The 23,648-nt window shown below is 41.5% G+C and overlaps 1 protein-coding gene across 9 annotated transcripts in view; it reads right to left on the reverse strand.

The window, feature by feature from the left end:
* The window catches only part of MYO3B (myosin IIIB), a 234,365-nt gene that overhangs the window by 197,214 nt on the left and 13,503 nt on the right, over positions 1–23,648 (reverse strand). For all 9 annotated transcript variants that reach the window (XR_010306704.1, XM_064163275.1, XM_064163206.1 and 6 more), the window contains exons 3-4: positions 4,295–4,478; positions 1,905–2,039 (exon numbers count right to left, since the gene is read on the reverse strand). Coding sequence is in view for 8 of the 9 variants with exons in the window: in XM_064163275.1 (XP_064019345.1) it covers positions 1,905–2,039; positions 4,295–4,478 (319 nt within the window). In the remaining variant the exon portion in view is untranslated. The remainder of the gene's footprint in view (positions 1–1,904; positions 2,040–4,294; positions 4,479–23,648) is intronic.

Genomic DNA, 23,648 nt, shown 5'->3' on the forward strand with positions numbered 1-23,648 from the left:
GACACCCTTTATATAAATAACAACCTGGTCTAGTAGGAGCTGTCCCTCACCACAGCAGGATGATTAGAAATAGATGATCTTTAAGGACCCTTCCAACTCAAACCATTCTATAATCGCATGACTCTATAAATAAATTCCTGAAGGAAATGTTCATGCTCTGAAACCCTGGTGAGTTTTGTAGGAATTTGGCCTTAAATTTCAATTCATTAGGAGTGAATTCTATATTTATGAAGAAAAAAAATAGGAGGAAGCATTTAGCTCAATATCAACGACTAAATGTATTTCCAGTAGAGCATCATCTAGGGAGAGAAAATGCATGGTTCCTTTCCATCATTAACCATTTGCTGCCAAGACATTAAGTCAAGCCTTTTGATTCTTGCTTTCACTGCACTAAATGATTTACTGAGACAGGCTGTACTAAACTTGCATCTAGCCTGCAAGTGAAATATAAAAAGTATGTCCTCACTTGAAAACAATCCAAGCCTGTTGAGACGGAAAAATGATACAGACCGACAGCTGTTTGGTAGCATATGTTAAATGAAGAGCTGACTCTGAAAATAAATACATCCCACAAACACTCCTGCAGCTGTCAGTCACATTGTTCTTGACAGCCAGCACAGATCTGGGACAAAATGAAGTTGTAAATTCATGACCAATTCAGACTTAATAGCAATACTTTTAAAAATGCACTCATGCACATTTATAAAATCATAGAATCGTAGAATCAAGCAGGTTGGAAGAAACCTCCAAGATCATCCAGTCCAACCTAGCACCCAAACCTATCCAATCAACTAGACCACACCACTAAGTGCCTCAGCCAGGCTTTTCTTGAACACCTCCAGGGATGGCGAATCCACCACCTCCCTGGGCAGCCCATTCCAATGGCAAATCACTCTCTCTGTCAAGAACTTCCTTCTAATATCAAGCCTCTATCTCCCCTGGCACAACTTGAGACTGTGTCCACTTGTTCTGTTGTTGGTTGCCTGGAAGATGAGATCAACCCCCACTTGATTACAGTCTCACTTCAGGTAGTTGTAGACAGCAATGAATCATAAAATCATAGAATCAATCAGGTTGGAAAAGACCTCCAAGATCAGCCAGTCCAACCTAGCACCCAGCCCTGGCCAATCAACTAGACCATGGCACTAAGTGCCTCATCCAAGCTTTTCATGAACACCTCCAGGGATGGTGACTCCACCACCACCCTCAGCAGCACATTCCAATGACAAATCTCCCCTGAGCCTCCTCTTCTCCAAGCTAAACACCCCCAGCTCCCTCAGCCACTCCTCATAGGGCTGTGTTTCTGGCCTCTCACCAGCTTTGTTGCCCTTCTCTGGACACTTTCCAGTATCTCAACATCTCTCTTGAATTGAGCAGCCCAGAACTGGACACAGTACTCAAGGTGTGGCCTGACCAGTGCTGAGTACAGGGGCAGAAGAACCCCCCTTGTCCTACTGACCACACTGTTCAAGATCCAGGCCCGGATGCCATTGGCTCTCTCGGCCACCCGAGCACACTGCTGTTCCTTGCTGCCTGGCTGCTCTCCAGCCACTCTGTCCCCAGCCTGTAGTTCTGCTTGGGGCTGTTGTGGCCAAAGTGTAGAACCCTGCACTTGGCCTTGTGAAAGCAGGGAATCTTGCTTTATAGCTGGCTGTGCTACATCTATCTATCTGAAAACTATCATCATAAAAATAGCAGCTTGAGTAGAAATAAAATGCAAGGACATTCCCTAAGTTTGGATGTTATTTTTGACAGGAGGATACCACACATCATCTATCACCAATCCTTTGATTAATGGCCCCAGTCAGAAAATCATGAAAACCTGTGACTCTTTTCACAACAAAAAAACAGAAACCAAACATTGCTTGCTAGTTAAGATGTAATATAATCAAAATGGTTTTTACCTCAAGAACTAGCCAGAGCTGTCCTCCCACATATTGATCGGCTTTGTAAAACATCCCATAAAATCTAACAACATTAGGATGATTGGGAAGAAACTGCAAAATATTGTATTCTGCTTCAATTTCTTCATCTACATCCTAAATTAAAAAAGAAAAAAAATTCACAAACATACAGTACATATAAACATAATAAGTCTCTACAAAGCAAGAATAAAGTCTCATGGATAAAAAGAAACCAGAAAAGTGAAAATTACACTTAAAGAAGAAACTTACACATGCATGTAGAAATTGTATGGGTGGCACTTAAATCTGTTTATAAACATGGATATTTTTAATGCATAAGAAAAATATAAATGCATGAACCTTTGATTCATTCTTTTTTTTCTATGGTCATCAGACGGGAACAAAGAGAGAACAGTATCAGAAGAACCTCACATGGGCCATCAGTAAATGCAAAGACATTCTTATGAGGAAAAGACATACACCAGAAACAATTATATCATAGAATCAACCAGGTTGGAAGAGACCTCCAAGATCATCCAGTCCAACCTAGCACCCAGCCCTAGCCAGTCAACTAGACTGTGGCATTAAGTGCCTCATCCAGGCTTTTATTGAACACCTCCAGGGATGGCAAATCCACCACCTCCCTGGGCAGCCTATTCCAATTGCAAATCACTCTCTCTGTGAAGAACTTGCTCCTAACATCCAGCCTATACTTCCCCCAGCACAACCTGATACTGTATCCCCTTGTTCTGTTGCTGCTTGCCTGGCAGAAGAGACCAACCCCCACCTGGCTACAACTTCTCTTCAGGTAGTTGTAGACAGCAATAAGATCACCCCTGAGCCTCCTCTTCTCTAAAGAGACAAAACAAAATTGATGAAAAAAGTGTATTTGTTAATGAAAGAATTCTGTGACAATTACAAAACACTGCTTAATATCAGCAGAACTGATCAGCAGCTGCAACTCAGAACAGCACCTAAGCAGTTTTTTCTTTGTTTCTATATAGACTGTGACTGTTAGGAAATGTTAGCACTTCAATGAGTTTTCCTTTTTTTTTCCCCCCCTACATTTTTCTAAAAAGGATATCATCTTATTTATTATCTTCTTCAGGTTTAAACAAGAGAAAATAAACATTAATTTCAGTAGTGGTTGATGACAGAAAGGCAACACTTTTCAGTAAGTACTTTAGCCCAGCTGCCATGATCAAATCTCCAGCTTGATCCAACTTGAGCAGCTACCAATTAAATCATCCACTGAAAATCAGGACCCTGGTTCTCAAGGGAAGCTAAGCATTTAATACCCACTGAAACTGAAGTTGGCACAGAACCACCTCTGAGAATTTGGGCTGTGCTCTTCTGTTTTTATCTTAACTATTGCCTCACATTATTATCCACTTACAAAGGACAACAAAAAATATGCTGGAGTTCACAGTACTTTTGTGATGGGAAAAGCAATTGTTTCCAGTAGTACGCAGAATAAACATTAAGATTAACAGCATCTTCTATTTGCCCTGCTATAGTAGGCCCTTAGGAGGCATGCCCCTGAGCTTTCTTAGTATTTGCATGCTCCAAGCACAGATATCTACATTTGTACCAGAAGAATCACATAGACTTAAAGAAACTAGGCAAATGCTGTCTTCAAATAACATATAAGATGAAGAGATTGTAAACTGCATCTTTCATATGCTGGTATCAAACTCATTGCCAATGTGTTCTGCAAAATTGTTTCCATCAGGACTGATATGGGAAAAGGGATAGAGAACATAGAGTGTAGAAACCTAGTTAAATCATTAACTATGTGAGTGCTGATATAAAGCATCATCAATCAGATACACCCAATGGATGTGGGTTAAGCTTGAGAGGGTCCTGAAACACTCTCATGGAGAAGAATACTGTATTCAAAGATGACAACATTGGAGACTCCAGCCAAAAATGTGACCCACAACTGATGCCAGGTGGAAGAAAGGCAGAGAGGTCAGACTGAGGAAGGCATCAGCCTTCCTCCCAAAGACCCCAAAAGGCGACCACCAAGTGGCAATGAACACGAGTAAAGAGGTGGGATATTACAGAAATGAGTTCCAGGAACTGACTGTAATAACTCCACCTATTCCCAGAACTAACTGTAATAACCTTACCCCAGTACTGAATATGTATGATTTTGTAGCATAAATATTTTACCTAAACAAGGTGAAGGTGTGCAAGAGCTTTGGAGGATGACCACCCCTTGTCACCCAGTGCTGATTAAACATGCCTCACCTGGTAACACTTTGTGTGTTGTAAGGTCCCATTTTCCATAAGTCAGGACTCTCGCACATGTTGGATTTACATTCCAAAACTCTCTTTGAGAATTCTTTTAAATTTACAAGTAGCAGTTGAATATTTTTTTTACTTACACTGATAGGATCCAGAATCTTCACTGCTGCCAGGCTCCCGTCTTTCTTATTGGCAACCTTATAGACTTTACCATAAGTGCCTTTCCCAATAGTCTCTATAATTTCCCAGGTGTCTGAGGGATCGGCTAATGATTCTAATCCAATCATACTGGAATTATATTGAAACAGTCCATACAATGGCTTCCTGGAAAACAAAACAGACATACGTACAGTTGAAAACCCCACATAACTGCCAAAGAAGGTGTCTCATGGTAGAAACAAAACAAAACCATACCAAACCCTACAAACCCACTGGCCTGGGTTAGGGCAGATGCCTCCCCCAGTAGAGTAAACTCACTACAACACAATTTTTTGGAAAGTCAGGGGAAAAATAGTATTTTACTTCTTACAGTTTAAATATAACAGCATAAGGAGAATAAACTACTACAGAAATACATCCTTAATGAAGATGGGGAAGGGGTCAAGCGTCGGCGAAGCAGGAAAAGAAGCAACAGCCAAAACAGTGGTGGGGAAGATAGCAGCAGGTGAAGCAGAAGCAGCAAGGGGAAGGTCCAAGCTGTGCTTCCAAACATAAAGCTCTTGATCCTCCAATGAAATTATCATAGAATAAACCAGGTTGGAAGAGACCTCCAAGCTCAGCCAGTCCAACCTAGCAACTGGCCCTATCCAGTCGACTAGACCATGGCACTAAGTGCCTCAGCCAGGCTTTTCTTCAACACCTCCAGGGATGGTGACTCCACCACCTCCCTGGGCAGCCCATTCCAATGCCAATCACTCTCTCTGGCAAGAACTTCCTCCTAACATCCAGCCTATACTTTCCCCCTGGCACAACTTGAGATTGTGTCCCCTTGTTCTATTGCTGGTTGCCTGGGAGAAGAGGCCACCCCCACCTGGCTACAATGTCCCTTCAGGTAGTTGTAGACAGCAATGAAGTCACCCCTGAGCCTCCTCTTCTCTAGGTTAAACAACCCCAGCTCCCTCAGCCTCTCCTTATAGGGCTGTGTTCCAGGCCTTTCACCAGTCTTGTTGCCCTTCTCTGGACACGCTCCAGCACCTCAACATCTCTCTTGAATTGAGGGGCCCACAACTGGACACAGTACTCAAGGTGTGGCCTGACCAGTGTTGAGTACAGGGGCAGAAGAACCTCCCGTGTCCTACTGGACACACTGTTCCCAACGCAGGCCAGGATATTAACTTATCCATTGTTGCCATTATATGGCCTATCCCTCAAATGTTCACCTTTCTGCTCACAGATTCTAAGTTTCTCTGTTCTGAATATTTTTATGTCTGAGCTAGAAATCTAGCTCGAATGGCCACACCCACAAAACCCAACAACAAATACTATCCTAATTTGAGAAGAAATATAGCTAGAATCACAAATTAAAACCAAATAGAAAGACAAAACCATTAAATGAAGGAATGGAAAGAAAACTTTAAGGACCGCTTCTCTATCCTTAATTTGTTGGATGTATTACTTGCTTCAAGCATATGCCACATCATCCTGAACACACTTTAACAAAAGTCTGACCTCTCCCTCTACTGCGTGCTCTTTTAATGGACATTTTACACAATTGATTTAACATGGGTCATTAAACAAGGCCCTATTTTTTGTGCATTAAAAACTCATATCATGCTTTTAACATATTTTTTGTCTGATGCTCCCTTGGTAATTGCTAGCCAGGCATTCAATAATAGGTGTAACACCTCTACTTTTAATATATCTACAATGGGGCTATGTATAGGTTAATAAAAGTTAAGACTAGGCTGGCATCATAAAATACAAACCAACACAATAATAAGCAACAGCTACACCACTGCGGTAATATTCATCACTGGAGATGTTTGTCAACAATTGCACTTCTCTCCAGCTCTGTACTTCAGTCCGAGTTTGCTATGGTCTGCCACTCTGCTTGATGGCACCTCCACCTCCAGGAGCTCTCCCAGTCAGCAGAGTTGTTTTCCCAAATGCTTCCGAATGATGTAAGGATCACTGCAATCTATGCAAAAGACTCACTCCCACTCCTGAAATGGCACAAATGCTAAGTTCTGCTGAATAGGAAAATGATAATACCACTTTAGGATTTGAAGTAGTGACAATGTAAGTGTTGCCCCCCAACTGGAATAAAACAAAGACGAAATTTAAGATGAATCATAGAACCTACCAAGTTGGAAGAGACCTCCAAGATCATCCAAGTCCAACCTATCACTCTGCCCTGTCCAATCAACCAGACCATGGCACTAAGTGCCTCATCCAGTCTTTTCCTGAACACCTCCAGGCACAGTGAATCCACTACCTCCCTGGGCAGGCCATTCCAATAGTACATCACTCCGGGAAGAACTTCCTCCTAACATCCAGCCTATACCTCCCCCTGCACAACTTGAGACTGTGTCCCCTTGAGAGTAATGTAACCTTCTTATATAACTCCATCATTAGAGAAGTTGATTGATTGGTTTATAGTTTCTCTAAAAAAAGTCTTTGTCCTTTTGGTGGTAGAACACCTTGGCTAAGTGTATGCTTAGCTAGAAGATCCATAAAACAAACTGAAGGAGAAAACCAAGAAGGTGATCTTGCAAGAGCATCAAAAACAACACTATCACTGAAACTAATACTTCAAACACTCACCCTTGCATTTTAAGGTTTGAGCCACTTTTTTCTAAGCATGCCTGATATTGGCAAATCTGCTTGAAAAATTAGTTTTCAATATGTTTCTTACTTATCTCTTCACTATATCTGGCATCAGGTTAGAAGAAGTAGAGTCTTTCCTTAACCAATGGCAGACACAATGAAAGAAAACCTCTGCACTCCTTGGTTAAAGCTGTATTTGCACCAAAGATGGTGTTTTGGTCTTGTGCTAGTTTGTGCCAGGGCTGGGATATTTTAGTGAGAGGAATTAGATTATAGGCTGTGAAAAGGTAACAATGGTGATGTCTACTTCACTCAGGCTTGCAGAGATGTACAAAAAACAAGAACAAAAATATAGAGAACACAGTTGCTCTCTGGCTTTGGTTGCCTCCCTTCTCTCTCTAACCTGGTAATCTGTCTGCTTCCTAACCCCCCTGGCCAATTCTCCAAACTCACCTTGAACGTAAGGCAAAGTCTGGGATAAGGTAGAGGGGTGGGAAGGAGGTGGAAGGGTGGTTGGGAGCCCCTCCTGGGGACTCTGGTTTCTGGGAGGGCTGTTGTGTTTCTGTATTACCTTTTTAACTCATATTTCTGCCTTTAGCTGTATATATTGTAAATATCTGCTTGTAATATTGTGCTAAGCTGTAAATATAAAGCTTCATTCAACTGAGCCTAGTCTGGATGATTTTCTAAAGTCTGGGGGGGAAGGTAACACCCAAACCATCACAGGTCTCTTGACTGAAAAAAAGTCAAAGAAAAGAAGGAAAAAGGAAAAGAAGTTGGAACAATATATTATTTACCCACAGCACATAATGATAAGTTATTAGGGCAGCACCTCACTATTTGGATCCAACACAGTGTGCTGCAAATACAGAAAAGCATTCTAAACACATACAATTATCACCTCAACAGAGACACAGGTCAGGTGAAAGACTTCTCTAACTGTACTACATGCTCTGATGGCAGCAGCCACAGACATGTAGCTACTGATAAGGCAACCCTAAAAGCAAGGTTTGCTTGCAGAGTGGGGAGTGGTGGTGAATACAAACATGAACTGGAACAGGCTAAAAAAATCCTGTACTGAACACATGTGATATAAATGCTTTAGAAGAAATATTACAGACATTCAGATGAAAAGAAACAGAGAAGAATAGACTGCAAATAGCTGTGATGCAACCTTAAAAAAAAAAAACAACACCCCACTTGTGGGAACGCAGGTCGTTAATGATGAACAATGGTCAACCAGTGTGATGGTTTGGGGGTTACCCCACCCCCCCACACTTTGTATTTGCCCCAGCTAACTCAGACGGACCCTGGGAATATAGATGAAGCAATTTATTTACAGCCAGCAGAATTTACAAGCAGCTATTTACAATATATACAGTTATATACAGAAATATACAAAGGATAAACAATACAAAAGCACAACTGCCCTCCCAGAAACCTGAATCCCCAGGAGGGGCTTTCAAACCACCCCAACACCTCCCCCGGCCCTCTCAACCTTACCCCAGTTCTCAGGAAGAAGAGAGGTGCGGCCAAGAGGTTAGGGAGCAAGGTTAGTAGGAGCAAGGTTAATGAGATGTGACCAGGTCTGAAGGCAAAGGCAGAAGAGAAAGACAAAAATGGAGAAAAAGTCTTTCTTCTTCCCAGAGTTCTCAGTGTGACTGTGAGAGAAGGAGACACCATGTTTTTCATTCCATTGCCTATTATCAAGTTCTTTTACCAAAACATTCCAGCTTGTTTCTAACTAGCACAATCAGGGTCAGTATCAACACAAGCCTTGGGAAACTACCTGAGTCAGAGTGATCTGATTAGAAGCAGCAAGGAGACTGTCCTGCCATCTGATGAATATGCCTGTCCTTCTTATCTGATGAATATGCTAGGACCCCTGCTCCACGGGGAAGCAGATGTGGCAGACAAGAATTTAGATTGGAAGAAGAGACGGTTTGCATGTGATAAAATGACTAATCAATATGTAAAAATGTTAAGCCTTCTGATACTCTCTGAAAAGTATAAATACCCTTGTATGTTGCCTAATGAAGTTGGAACTTAGCTTGCATCAAGCTGTCTCCTCGTCCCTTCGACGCAGCACCCACTGATATTTATTTCACTGCCACTTTAGCAACAGTTAAAATTGCACAGTGAATTTGTGCTTTGCTATTTGCTCTTCTTTTAAGAATGGCTGCCATTTATTTTTTATTTCACGTGGATGCAACCACTTTTGCTACAACCCCATATTCAGAAGACCTTTAAAATGCTGAAGCTGAAATTCCTTTAGGAAAAAAATTCTCTTTTCACCTCCCCCACATCAGGCCTCACACCTCTCTGGACTTTGAAATCGTGTACAGAGAGTGGCTTGAGCTGTGAAAAGCTTAGCAAAGCCCTCCCCAGAGGGAAGCTCAACCTATTAGAGACGTACTGATTACAAGGACTTCATTATTTCTGCCACCAGCTGGAGAAAACTACTCAGTGTTTAAATCTGTTCCATGCAGGCAAGCAAAATAGCCCATACCAGATGCTAAAAATTTACACTCCAGCAATTAACTCTACAGGATGGGGAACATCTTACACAAAGCTATTTCGGACTGCACACACTTATGCTATTTGAAGAATGGCTACATGCCATCATAGCACTCTACCAAACTCTGTTTTGCATACTTGGGAAGAGGCAGAACTCAAAGCAAAAGTAAGGACAATTTGATTCAGGCATCGACAGGGTTTCTTTTATCTACTCATGAAAAGAGATACTCTCCATCAATAAAGTGAATTTCATGGGTTTCTTTGTAACATGTGGATTTTTCTATTTAGAAAACCTTTAACAGTCTGTGCTAGTTTGAAGCAAGCTAGAATGTTTTGGTAACAGAACTAGATAACGGGCAGTGAAATGAAAAACAATTGTGTCTACTTCTCTCACAGTCACACTGAGAACTCTGGGAAGAAGAAGAAAACATTCTCCATTTTGTCTCTCACTCTTGCTTTTGCCTTGGACCTGGTCACATCTCATTAACCCTGCTCCTACTAACCTTGCTCCCTAACCTCTTGGCTGCACCTCTCTTCTTCCTGAGAACTGGGGTAAGGTTGAGAGGGCCGGGGGGAGGTTGTGGGGTGGTTTGAGAGCCCCTCCTGGGGACTCAGGTTTCTGGGAGGGGAGTTGTGCTTTTGTATTGTTTATCCTTTGTATATTTCTGTATATAATTGTATATAACTGTATATATTGTAAATAGCTGCTTGTAAATTCTGCTAGCTGTAAATAAATTGCTTCATCTATATTCCCAGAGGCCGTCTGAGTTAGCTGGGGCAAATACAAAGTGTGGGAGGGGCGGGGTAACCCCCAAACCATCACATTTTTTAATTGGCGCCCAACGTGGGGCTAGATATTTCAGTGAGTGGAAATTAGCTCTGGGAATTAAGATGAAGCTAATCAAGCAGCTATTGTACTTGGTGGGGATTGCTGTGTGGCCTGTTTTCTGGTTTTTTGTGTACAACTGGATCAAAGATCAAATTGGTTATTTCTTGCTTCATGTAGTTTTTAAGAAGGCTAAAGTTAAGCTTTCAAACATGTTCTGGAGCTGGGGTGATTTCATTCTTGGTTATGCTGGTTTTAGTGTCACTGAGAATATTACTAGTGATATTACAAGAGTTTTTGTCAATAATGTGACGATCAGTCAAAATGCTGCTTTATCTACTGCTCTCATGAGGGTCATCCAGCCCCAAACTGAAATGCCAAATCCATGCAAGGATTTCTACTCGAAACAGAGCATGGCAGGGATGCTGGGCATTATACTGGCTCTTGTAGTTTTAAATTTCATATTAATTTTGGCATTATGTGTGAAAAATTCAAAACCAGCTTCTGTAAGAGCTAGGAAAAATTCTGTGTCTCAGAAGCAGTCTCTTTCACAGCAAAACAAGGGAACACAGTTATCGGCTTCCCCCTTGCCAGCCTCTCCACCCCCCAAAAAAGATTCAAATCCTCCAGCAGACACATCCAAGTCTGTTGCTGCTCAGGCCCTTCTGGCACCTGCTAAGGCAAAAGCTAAGACAAAGAGTGGTTCACAGGAGGATGTAAGACAGGGGACATCTGGTGATCAGCAGCAAGAGGAGGAAGAGGAGGCAGTTAGTCTGCGAGACCTTGTAGATGTGCTGAGACAACAATACTCAAGTGAGAGGAGCGCTGTGAGGTTAGCTGCCAGGAGAGAGGATGGTTCCAATGAGTTTAGGAATGCTATGAGGAAGATTGTGTTAGGCCCGGCACCACCAGAACAACAGGAGGAAGAGGAGGAAGATGACATCCAGGGTTCCAAGGATCCACTCAGAGAGGTCAGGGAAGTTAGGAAGGAATACACAAGGGAATCAGGTGAGCCAATCCTAAGCTGGCTAGTGAGATGCCGTGGCATTGGTGCTAATGCTCTGCAGGTAGGAGACAAGTCTGCCAAGCAGCTGGGACCACTCACTAAGGAGAGTGGAGTGGACAAACACCTAGCAAGTCCTCTTGGTAGGGTTAGCTTGTGGACACGCCTTCTGTTGGCTGTGGCTATGAGATATCCTTCCCGAGATGATTTGCCATGGGCTGCCAAGAAGTGGAACACCGTTGAGCAGGGAATCAAGCTTCTGAAGGAGTTTGCTGTGAAGGAAGTGCTTTATGGAGATCATGGCACTCATGAGCCTGACGATATTCCTTTGGGAACAGGTCTCATGAAGAAGCTTATTAAGCTTGCTCCTTCATCCTATGCTAACATCTTGGCCAGTAAATTCCTAGCAAGGAGTGATAATGGAAGATCTTTCACTGTTGGTGAATTCACTGATCAGCTCAGGCAGATTGAGGACAGCTTGTCACATTCTGGCCTAGTCTCTGCCATACAAACTATGACCACAGAGATTAAAGATACCATGAAAGAACTGAAGGAGGATCTCAAAAACATTACCAATCTGGTAAAGGATACCATTCCTGCATCATCTGAATGGGTGCATGTTTCTGCAGTCAGGAACAGACGCCCACCTCCTGCAAGGCAATTCCAGCCCAGGAGGAGACAAATTCCACCCAGACAGCAGCAATCACGTGCGTCACTGTGGATACTTCTGCGTGACACATACGGGGAGAACATGAACAAATGGGATGGTAAACCTACTTCAGCTCTTTCAAAGAGGGTCAGGGAACTGCAGAGTGGCAGAAACAGAGGCAATAATGCCCGAAAGGTAGCTGTCACTTCTTCAGCTCCCGAGAGCAACTGCAATTGTTCCAACAGTTGCAGTTCCTCTCACAACAATACTAATCATTGTGTACACCCTACATGCCATGTTCAGCATTAGGGGTGCCCTGCCTCCAGCCAGGAGGAGGAAAGGGATAGTGGAGAGAACCGAATCTATTGGAATGTATTCATTAGGTGGCCTGGCAGTTCAAGAGTTCGGAAATACAGGGCTTTAGTTGACACAGGTGCTCAGTGTACTTTATTGCCATCTAATTGTAAAGGGACAGAGTCCATATCTATCTTTGGAATCACTGGTGGATCTCAAGAGTTAACTAAGATACAAGCTGAGATCAGTTTAACTGGTAAAGAGTGGAAGACACATACTATTGTAACTGGTCCTGATGCGCCTTGCATTCTGGGAATTGACTTTTTGAGACAAGGTTGTTTCAAAGATCCTAAGGGTCATAAATGGGCTTTTGGAATAGCATCTGTAGAGATTGAGGATGATAAATTGAAGTTGTCTGTTAGGCCTGAACTTTCAGATGAATCTGCAGTTGTGGGACATCATGACATAGAGGACCTGGAAGTGCCAATTGCAACTCAAACTGTTCATCATAGGCAGTACAGAACTAACCGTGACTCTTTGTTGCCCATTCATCAGCTGATTCGTCAACTGGAGAGTCAGGCTGTCATCGAGAAAGCTCATTCACCTTTCAACAGTCCCATCTGGCCTGTGCGCAAACCTACGGGCGACTGGAGACTGACAGTTGACTTTCGTGCCCTCAACGAGGTGACGCCACCCATGAGTGCAGCTGTGCCGGACATGCTGGAACTCCAGTACGAGCTGGAATCAAAGGAGGCTAAATGGTATGCAACCATAGACATTGCTAATGCTTTCTTCTCTATTCCCATAGCAAAGGAGTGCAGGCCTCAGTTTGCATTCACCTGGAGAGGAATCCAGTATCAGTTCAATCGTTTGCCTCAGGGGTGGAAACACAGCTCAACCATCTGTCACTCAGTCATCCACAATGCACTGGAGAAAGGTAAAGCTCCAGAGCACATCCAGTACATCGACGACATCATTGTGTGGGGCCAAACTGCTAAGGAAGTCTTCGAGAAAGGTAACAAAATCATTGACATTCTGCTGCAAGCAGGTTTTGCCATTAAGAGAGACAAGGTCAAAGGACCTGCCAAAGAAATTCAATTTCTGGGAGTGCGGTGGCAGGATGGTCGCCGTTACATTCCTCAGGATGTGATTGACAAAGTCTCTACCATGGCTGTTCCCACCAGTAAGAAGGACACACTTTCTTTTCTTGGTGTGGTGGGATTTTGGAGACTACACATTCCTGGTTTCAGTCAGATTGTCAAACCTCTGCATGATGTGACTCGTAAGAGGAACAATTTTGAGTGGGGGCCTGAACAACAAGCAGCCTTTGATCAGATCAAGCGAGAAGTAGTCCATGCAGTGGGTTTGGGACCTGTGAGATCTGGTCCGGACATTAAAAACATTCTGTACACGGCTGCCAGTGACAATGGTCCAACTTGGAGTCTTTGGCAGAGAGCTCCAAATGAGACACGTGGTCGTCCACTTGGTTTCTGGGGACGTTGTTACAGAGGTTCAGAGACAAATTACACTGCAACTGAAAAAGAGATTCTAGCAGCCTATGAGGGAGTGAAAGCAGCTTCTGAAGTGATTGGAACTGAGTCACAATTGCTTTTAGCTCCTAGACTGCCAGTTCTAAACTGGATGTTCAAGGGCAAAGGTTTATCACCACATCATGCCACAGATGCAACCTGGTCTAAATGGATGGCTTTGATAACCCAACGAGCACGAATGGGTAATCTTGACCGACCTGGTCTGGTGGAGGTGATCACCAACTGGCCGGAAGGCACAGACTGTCCCAAACCTCCAGAGGAGAAAATAACTCGTGCTGAGGAAGCTCCTCCCTATGGTGATCTCTCTGATCAGGAAAAGAACTATGCTTTGTTCACAGATGGTTCCTGTCGTCTTGTTGGGAACAAGCGAATATGGAAGTCAGCGGTTTGGAGTCCAACCAGGAGAGTTACCGAAACGAAAGATGGCGAAGGAGAATCCAGTCAGTTCGCTGAGGTAAAAGCTGTTCAACTTGCTCTTGATGTGGCTGAACGTGAGAATTGGCCTATCCTTTACCTCTACACCGACTCGTGGATGGTAGCCAATGCTCTATGGGGTTGGCTAAAGGACTGGAAGAAGAATGGTTGGCAGAGGAAAGGAAAGCCTATTTGGTGTGCTGATCTATGGCAGGACATTGATGCACGGCTGGAGAAAACTCCAGTGAAGGTGCGGCACGTAGATGCACACATGCCCAAGAGCAGAACCACTGAGGAACATCAACATAACCAGAAGGCAGATCAAGCTGCTAAGATTGCTCAAGCTGATACCAACTCTGAACTTGACATTGACCTTGATTGGAAACACCGAGGTGAGCTGTTCTTAGCTCGGTGGGCCCATGACTCATCTGGACATCAAGGCAGAGATGGAACGTACCGATGGGCTCGTGATAGGTCAATTGACTTGTCCATGGACGCTATCACCCAAGTCATCTATGACTGTGACATTTGTGCTGCTATTAAGCAGGCTAAGCGAATCAAGCCCTTATGGTATGGTGAGAGATGGTCAAAGTACAAGTATGGTGAAGCCTGGCAGATTGACTACATCACTTTACCTAGATCTCGTTCTGGCAAGCAGTATGTGCTGACGATGGTAGAAGCCAGCACTGGATGGTTGGAAACCTACCCAGTTCCACATGCTACTGCACGTAACACCATTGTTGGTTTGGAGAGACAGATCTTGTGGAGACATGGAACTCCAGAAAGAATCGAGTCAGACAATGGTACTCATTTCAAGAATAATCTTGTGAAAAACTGGGCCAAAGAGCATGGTATTGAATGGATCTATCACATACCCTACTATGCACCAGCTTCAGGGAAGATTGAACGCTACAATGGTTTGCTGAAGACCACCCTAAAAGCCATGGGGGGTGGAACTCTGAAAAACTGGGACAAACATTTAGCACAAGCTACCTGGTTGGTAAATAGTAGAGGTTCAGTAAACAGAGCAGGACCTGCACAATCAGATTTAGTCCAAACAGTAGACGGTGATAAAGTTCCTGTTATACGTGAAAAGAATCTGTTAGGGAAAACTGTTTGGGTATTTTCTCCTTCGGGCGAAGGGAAACCTGTCCGAGGGGTGGTGTCTGCTGAAGGTCCTGGTCATACATACTGGGTAATGCAGGAGAATGGTGAAATCCAGTGTATTCCACAGAGAAATCTAACCTTAGCTGAGAGAGTTTAAATTCAGGTTGTTAGGAGTTTTCTGTTCTAGGTAACATCGGCGCCCAACACTGAGAGAATCTACGATAGAATCTACAGTACGTGAGCACGAACCCAACATCACCTGGGAGTCCCTGTTCTGAGCTTTTGAATCACCTACATCTGATTGAAGTGTGAACTGAACTTGTATATATAGTTTTAGTGTAAATATTGGTTTAGATTAGAATGGATAATTCTCAGCGATACTCTGAGCGAAGTAGACAAGGGGTGGATTGTGCTAGTTTGAAGCAAGCTAGAATGTTTTGGTAACAGAACTAGATAACGGGCAGTGAAATGAAAAACAATTGTGTCTACTTCTCTCACAGTCACACTGAGAACTCTGGGAAGAAGAAGAAAACATTCTCCATTTTGTCTCTCACTCTTGCTTTTGCCTTGGACCTGGTCACATCTCATTAACCCTGCTCCTACTAACCTTGCTCCCTAACCTCTTGGCTGCACCTCTCTTCTTCCTGAGAACTGGGGTAAGGTTGAGAGGGCCGGGGGGAGGTTGTGGGGTGGTTTGAGAGCCCCTCCTGGGGACTCAGGTTTCTGGGAGGGGAGTTGTGCTTTTGTATTGTTTATCCTTTGTATATTTCTGTATATAATTGTATATAACTGTATATATTGTAAATAGCTGCTTGTAAATTCTGCTAGCTGTAAATAAATTGCTTCATCTATATTCCCAGAGGCCGTCTGAGTTAGCTGGGGCAAATACAAAGTGTGGGAGGGGCGGGGTAACCCCCAAACCATCACACAGTCAGAACAAAAGACCTGGCACAACAGACTAAGGTAGCTGGCAGTCAAGCAAATATGCAAGTAACATTTATCTATATTAAAAGAGAAGACTTCCCTGTAAGATCAATATTAGAATCAATAATTGCATATTATAACTTCTTAACAGCCTTCTTAAGACAGAGTGCATGTATATATTCTGTGTAAAAGAAATATGGGTCACGTACAGGGCACAATTAATTTCTCTCTGTGAACTACAGCCTTCTAAATGCAGTCCATGACTCGGAATAGCCATCTGGAAAATGATGATCTTCTACTGAGATCTCTGGCTGCACTGTGAAAACAAAACAAAAATCCCAAACCTTGCATGGACTAACTACATGCAGGTTGTGTTTTGGGTTTTTTTATTATATAGTTACTCCTGAAGCAAAATCAGCAATTTTCTCTTTCAGAGTTATTAGCACAGATACCCTTCTCAGAAATTATAGGGACAAGAGTGTGAGAAATATATAGAATCATATGTTTGATCCGATCAATTCGTGGCAAGGGGTCACAGACAAGGAGGAAGGGGGGTTGGAATGAAACTGCATTCCTGCTTGCACCACCATCGCAAAAGGTATGCAATAAGCCTAAGAGAAGAGTAATAAGATTGGCGAAGGAGGGAGGCACGTGGAAGAGATAGTCTTTTGCATATTTAAATGGAAATGCATTCCTCCTGGTGCCACCTTTCTGCATGAGCAAACAGAACAAAGACTTTGAAGTTCATGAGGACACTTAAGCAAGACCCCTTACTTCATCAAAGGTTATCAGAGGGACCACCGGATAAAAGGAGATGTGTGGAAGAGACATCTCACATTCCTAAAAACTGATAAAAAACCCCCAACCTTTTCTTAGAACTTAGTAAATATGTAATAGAATAGGGTATAAAAAGAGAAAACTGAAGGCAAAGGGGGTGCGTTGGGGTAGATCAGAGTCTCCCCTCATACCTGGGCCTGATTGCTTGATTCCTGCAACTCTATTAAAGCCTTAACTTGCATGAACGTTAGTTTATGCCTGTTATTTATGACAAGAGTGACTCATAAGGAAGAAAAACAGTACCAGAAATCAGTTTACAATTACTGTTCTATTTTTAGTACTCCCTTACACAACTCACAATTGTGATTTGCCTACTGTCTTCCAACATGCAACCTTTTCCAGCTTACAGTAAAATGGGAGTTCCATTGAGGTTCTGAAACACCAAGAGCCTTGCTTGAGCCTGGCACTTTCAGACAGCCATGGCATACATTACTAGACAGCTTGGATTCATAATAGAGCTGATAGAGATGTAACAGCAACATCAGTCAATACCAGGAAAACAAAGTTGAACATACTGTTCCTATACAAACAATTCATGCCAATTTTTGCAATGTTCTGTTTGTCTAACTCCTCTTGTGTCTCTGGTGAAACTGCTGACTTAAGAGTCTTCTGGCATCTACACTTACTGTGGAAGAAAGAGTAGGAACATCATATTTAAAATACAGGTATTTCACTATTTGTAGGGTGATCAATATTGCTTCCAAACTCAATTAATAACTTGTAAATAGAAGAATTCTGATGGTAAAGCTGACATTATCAGCTACAGCTGCACACAACCATGGCAGCCCCCATTCTGCTGGATGGCAATAGCCACATCCAGACAACTACCTAAGAAGCAATTGATAGAAGAATTAATGAGCCACCAAAAGGCACAAGAAAAATCAATAGTCAGAAGAGCTTCCTCTGCTAGTCTCTTCTGCCATTTCTCAATGGCCAGGTTCAAACAAAGAGGATGTCAATATCTTCAAATAAAGCATACAAAAGAATCCATCAACACACCATCCTGTAACTGTTCCCAATTGGTCTCAGAAAGACAGACTGAAAAAACACAATCTGCAAAGTTCTTTCTGGGATAAAGGTTCATAGGAGATGAAGGAAGAAGGCAAAAGTATGTGCAAAGGCTGTTATTGATGCTATACAACCTGCAAACAAAAGGAACCATGTTTTAACTGACCGCTTCACTAGGGCAGCATAATGGCAGAAACAGACAAAAGGGAATAGTGTTGCTATTATTTATAGTTGAAAGGTAGATCCCTGAAAATACTCCTGCTAAATTCAGTTCACAGAACACATCTGTCTTAAATCTGCAAACCATGAAACTGACACTGTGAACCCTCAAAACAGAGATGGAGAGGATGTAACTGGAAAACACCTTCCCTTCCCACATACTCCAACTTAGAACTTTTTACTAATTGTGCTTACATGCACTCTTTTTCTCTACAGGAAGCACTTTAAATGAAAGAATATCTTTGTTATTTTATTTCCTTCTGCTTCCTTTATGTGGATGGATTAGATCTCACATGTCTCTTGAATTGAGGAGCCCAGAACTGTCTACCATAGCTCATTCTGCAACTGGACAAAAAAGCTTTAGGAACAGTATTTCACAAAACCAAGAAAATCACAAAGTCACTTATATAATGAGCTGTGAAACAAATGCATTTGATAACCCTCTATCTGTCTCCTTTTCTACCATCTTAATAATTACCATTCTTTTTTTTACTCTGATACCCCTAAAGAACAACATCTGCTGTAGCTAACCTGCAATTGTTAGCACATGGGTGGAACAAGCAAAGCAGAATGAAATTCATCCTGTAACCCCCTCAGAGGGGATGTTGTTTATGGTTCATACCTCTAGCCTGGCACGGATTTTTATGAAAACCATCAGAATTTCTTTATTTGGGGGATTACTACTTCTCTCTCAAATCTGAATGCACTCTTCTGCATTCATGAAACTTAAAAAAAAAAATTGTTTCACTAAGGTTCAACAAAAATATCCTAAAATCAGTGTTGATATTGAAAGTAATGGAAAAAAATGTTCAAGAGGAGGCATATAAAGCTTGTATAATTTTCAGAGATTACTATTAAAGCTCATCTGCTCCTCTCACTAACATGCAAGTAATAAGTTTTTCTTTTGTTTTCACAAAATTAGCAAAATATATTATGAATGGAAAAAATGACACTTCCCAGGTTTCTGGGAGATACTGTGTATTTCAGAAACCCCATAATGTAAGATGGAGGCAACAGAGAACAAAACAGAAAACGATATTCAGTGATGAAAGACTGAGTGCTCTACTGCAGTTCAAATTACTGAAAAGAAAATCACTTCCATGGTAAACCATTTTTGCAGAATTGTCTTACCCTGTAAGGTAAAAGGTACCTTGCTACTAACACAGAAACATACAGAACCTTTTAGTGAAGTTCTGAGTACCACTGAAGATAAAAGCCTCTGGTCATCCATGAGGAACTATAATATATTTCGTTGTTTGGCAGCTAATTGATTAGTTCCACATCTACAACTCTGAGGATGAAATGTTGAATAAAATTAAGTACCTAGTCAGTTACCATTATATTACATTATAAACATAACAATAACAACCAGAAAGACTCTATTTCAAAAACAGAGTAGAAATGATTACCTGAGATCAGAGCAGAGTATCTGGGCTTTCTGTTCTTGTGAAGAGAAGACTTAGAGGAGTTCTAATCAATGTTCATAAATATGAAGGCTGGGGGTCAAGAGGGAGGAGACAAACTCTTCTAAGTTGTGCTCTGAGACAGGATAAGGGGTAATGGGTATAAACTACAGCACACGAAGTTTCACCTCAACATGAGGAAGAATCTCTTCACTGTAAGGGTCACAGAGCACTGGAATAGGCTCCCCAAAAAGGACGTGGAGTCTCCTTCTCTGGAGACTTTCAAGACCTGCCTGGATGTGTTCCTGTGCAACCTGTGCTAGATTCTGTGGTCCTGCTCTAGCAGAAGGGTTGGACTCCATGATCTATGGAGGTCCCTCCCAACCCCTAACATCCTGTGATCTGAAAGCCAGTTGAGATCAGCAACTCAAATACAAAGTTCTGATCAGTGGTATTCCTATTGCAAAAATGGTATTTTTATTAGCCATCTAAATAGAATTCAACAAGCAAAATACTTTAAAGCAGTTACAAATGACTAACAGCTAACACATCAATTTTCCTTTAGGCTGAGAACTCAGCACTAAAATGAAGTTATGATTCTATGAGGCTATTCAGTTATAAACTGCATGTGGTACATCAAGTTACTATGAGCTACAGTCCCTATGTGTGAAAAATCAATACCTGAGAAGGTTTTTTCTGCCTTCTTTGGCAGCAATTTAACAGGACAAACAAAATGCATGTGGTAGTGTTAAAATGAAAGGATAAAGGGCTACAACCCTTACACCAAAACCAAGCTCTTCGCTGTAGTCTGATCAGAAAAGCTTGATATGTTTTGTGTACATATGAGATTTAGGATAAACCTGGGAAGAAAATAATTGCTAACTTATATTAGTGACCTATTTTCTGAAAGCAGCTTATCCCACAGTGGATTTTGGTCCTGTTATCAGAATTCTTCAGGACTAAGGTAACTTCCTCACAGGGAGCAATCCTGTCAGTCAGTGCTGCATAGAACTGTCTGTTCTGCATGCTGGTTTCTATGTCCAGTGCTAGATAGATAATGAATAGACAATGCAATCAGAGACACTCTCATGAAGGGTATAGATAAACTGGTTCAATCCTACTAGCTTTGCTTCATTAATACTAAAAATCATTGTGACACTAATTGATCCTGAACTTGATCTATTTATCAAGCCTTTTACATGCAGGAGCTGAAGAATTAAAGCCACTTAGTCATTCACAGAGGGTAAGCAGCAACTGCTTAATGTTTTTGAACAGATCTTCCTATTGTTTTGCAATATACCTTAATTGTATAATGTAATCAATCATAATTCATCACCATAGTTCTCCAGTATTACTTCTACAGCAGCTTTATTCTAATGAGGACTTTTAATAAGAGCACTATCCTTTAGCCATAAGAAAAATAATAATAAACTGTTAACCATGCTACAAAGAACATCTCTTAGTGCTGACAATGACTTGCTTAAGATGAAGTATTTTCATCAGTGAGCTAGTTGTTATGCATTACCAGCATGTGTGCAGTAGCCTAGCGTGACACCAATTTGCATAATTTCTCTTCTCTAACAGGATTCAAAAATAATAATAGGCATATGAGATAGAATCCATTAATTTTAAACTTCCTTCAGCAGCTATCTTCATGGAGCAGTTATCAAAAGAACCTTTAAAGAATTAAGTTTAATAAATTATAAATGTATTATGCAGGTTATGCTATCTGGGCCTATAACCATCTGAGTTGAGTGCAGTAACAAAGACCAAGGCAAATCCACAGGCAATTGGCTTGACATCTTCCCAGATAAAAAGACTGACAAAAAAGCATCAGGACAGTACCAATGCCCACTGCTGCTCCCAGTTAATTACTGAATCTGAAAAATCAGTTAGGGATTGGGGTACAGGTTGAAGAAGAGACAGCGATACACATAGAAGCAACTCAGAGCTGTTCTATATGTTATTAAATATGACCATAATCTACAGAGAAGAACAAAAACATCTTTTTTTTTTGCTGTTCCAAACCCAGAAAAAGACCTTATAATTTCTAAACATTTAAGGCAAGCAGAGAGAGTAATGTGTTAGCAAACTCTGATGGGAACACATTTTCAAGGGAAAAATAAAACAATCAAAAAAGTGAAAATAGCTTTCCACAGTATATAATACAATAATTAATAGTAATGCTCTTTTGAGGTCACTTCCAGCCCCTGACATTCTATGATTAACCTTTTCTTATCTTTGTGAATTCTGCATTTGTATAGTGTGACTGTATAGCAAACAACATTGCTGCAGTTCTGTGATATCTCTCATATTCATCCTGGAAAAAGTCTGTCTCTGTAACTTTGAAGTGGAATTTAGACTTTGGCATCCTTTACTGTATACTGGGATATGGTCATCAAGAAGAAAGATTTCATTCATCTTTTATGGGACAAGGGAAGATGCCTGAATGTTTACACAACATACTTTTAGATATAATGTCCACTAATACAAAAACATTACCAAATACTTGGCTATTCCATTGAGGGAAAAGGCGCAAAAGCCCAGGAGAAACAACAGATACCAATATGGACACAAGCAAAAATTCTCAGAGCTTGCTCCTGCCAAGATTTTCACACTGAGAAGAACTAATGAATTTCAATTCTACTGATTCAGGGGATTTGTGGGAGATTAACACCTCCAATAGCTCTGATCTTGGAGAGAACAATTTAATAACAACAGCGACAATGACAAAATTGTCCATGAACTTTCAGGACAGAATACAAACACAGAATAAAGTAAGAAAATAGTCTCTTTTCCCAGACTGGAAAAAAAAAAAAATCAGCCTCTTTTCCTAGAGGCCACTCTTGGGCTGCTGCAGACACTCCTGAATAAAGTTAAGAGGACATATGAGATTAATTTACAAAGAGAAAACATGACAGGTAAGGATGCTGTAGCATGCACTGTAACTACGTCTCAGAACAACCAGCCTTTAGCAGTTCATTAGCAGCTATTCACTTTTCTTTTACATATTGTTGAGTTTGTGAAACAGGTCTGTCTTCAATACTGTGGGCTTTCAGAACTTGAAAGACTAAAATATTTTGTGATATCATCCAACAAACCAAATAAAAAGACAGAGAATAGATATCACACAAGTATGTCACCACAAGCAGCACTGAACTGAGCAATTAGTTAGGGTTTGCAGCATAGAACTAAGTAAATTAGATTGTCCACACCAGGTGAAGCAGTATCTACAGCACTATGTTTGCATCAGATTTTTAGCAATGCTTTAACTTACAGACATTATGTTCTACAACATCATATATCAATCAGTCATTTTTCCTCAGTGAGGATATACTCACTTTGCAAATAGCTCCACTTCCTACCTCCTAGTTTGAGCAGCAGGCAACCACTAAAAGAATGAACAAAACAGCAAGTGACATCCATTCAAGAAAGCTATCTTCATATGGAATAAGTGATGTAGCATTAGGATTTTACTGTCTTATTTTATGATGCTACTTTTATCAGCATTATAAAGACAGTTTATATTTCTAATATAATCCTGGGATTTAGGAGAACTCAAGAGATACATCAGACTAATACACTTTTTGTATCACAGAAATACATGCTTCAAGATCCCTATTTACATGCTGAACAAACTACTACCTTTCAATAACACTACCCTGTATTAAAAAGTGTCTCTTACACAGGTATTCCAAGCTACATCTCTAAACATTACAGCAATGTTCTTTTGCTGTAGCACTCACAGGAGTCTCGTTGGCTGCTCCCAGGTAGCAGGGCAAAGGCAACCCCAGAGATCACTATGTTTGTAAGTGCTCCCTGAGGCTCAGAGCACATGCATTTTGTAATCTCGTCACACACGACTTTGTAGACCAGCTCAGCTAGTCAGAGGTATGCTGGAAGCTCATTCTTCAGTGCCTTCAAATTCTCTCTCTCAGAGCTCCACAACAAAGGGTTTATTAAAGATGTGAGGTGAA

This window comes from Pogoniulus pusillus, chromosome 2 (genome assembly GCF_015220805.1).
Source record: "Pogoniulus pusillus isolate bPogPus1 chromosome 2, bPogPus1.pri, whole genome shotgun sequence".
NCBI classification, from domain to species: Eukaryota; Metazoa; Chordata; class Aves; order Piciformes; family Lybiidae; genus Pogoniulus; species Pogoniulus pusillus.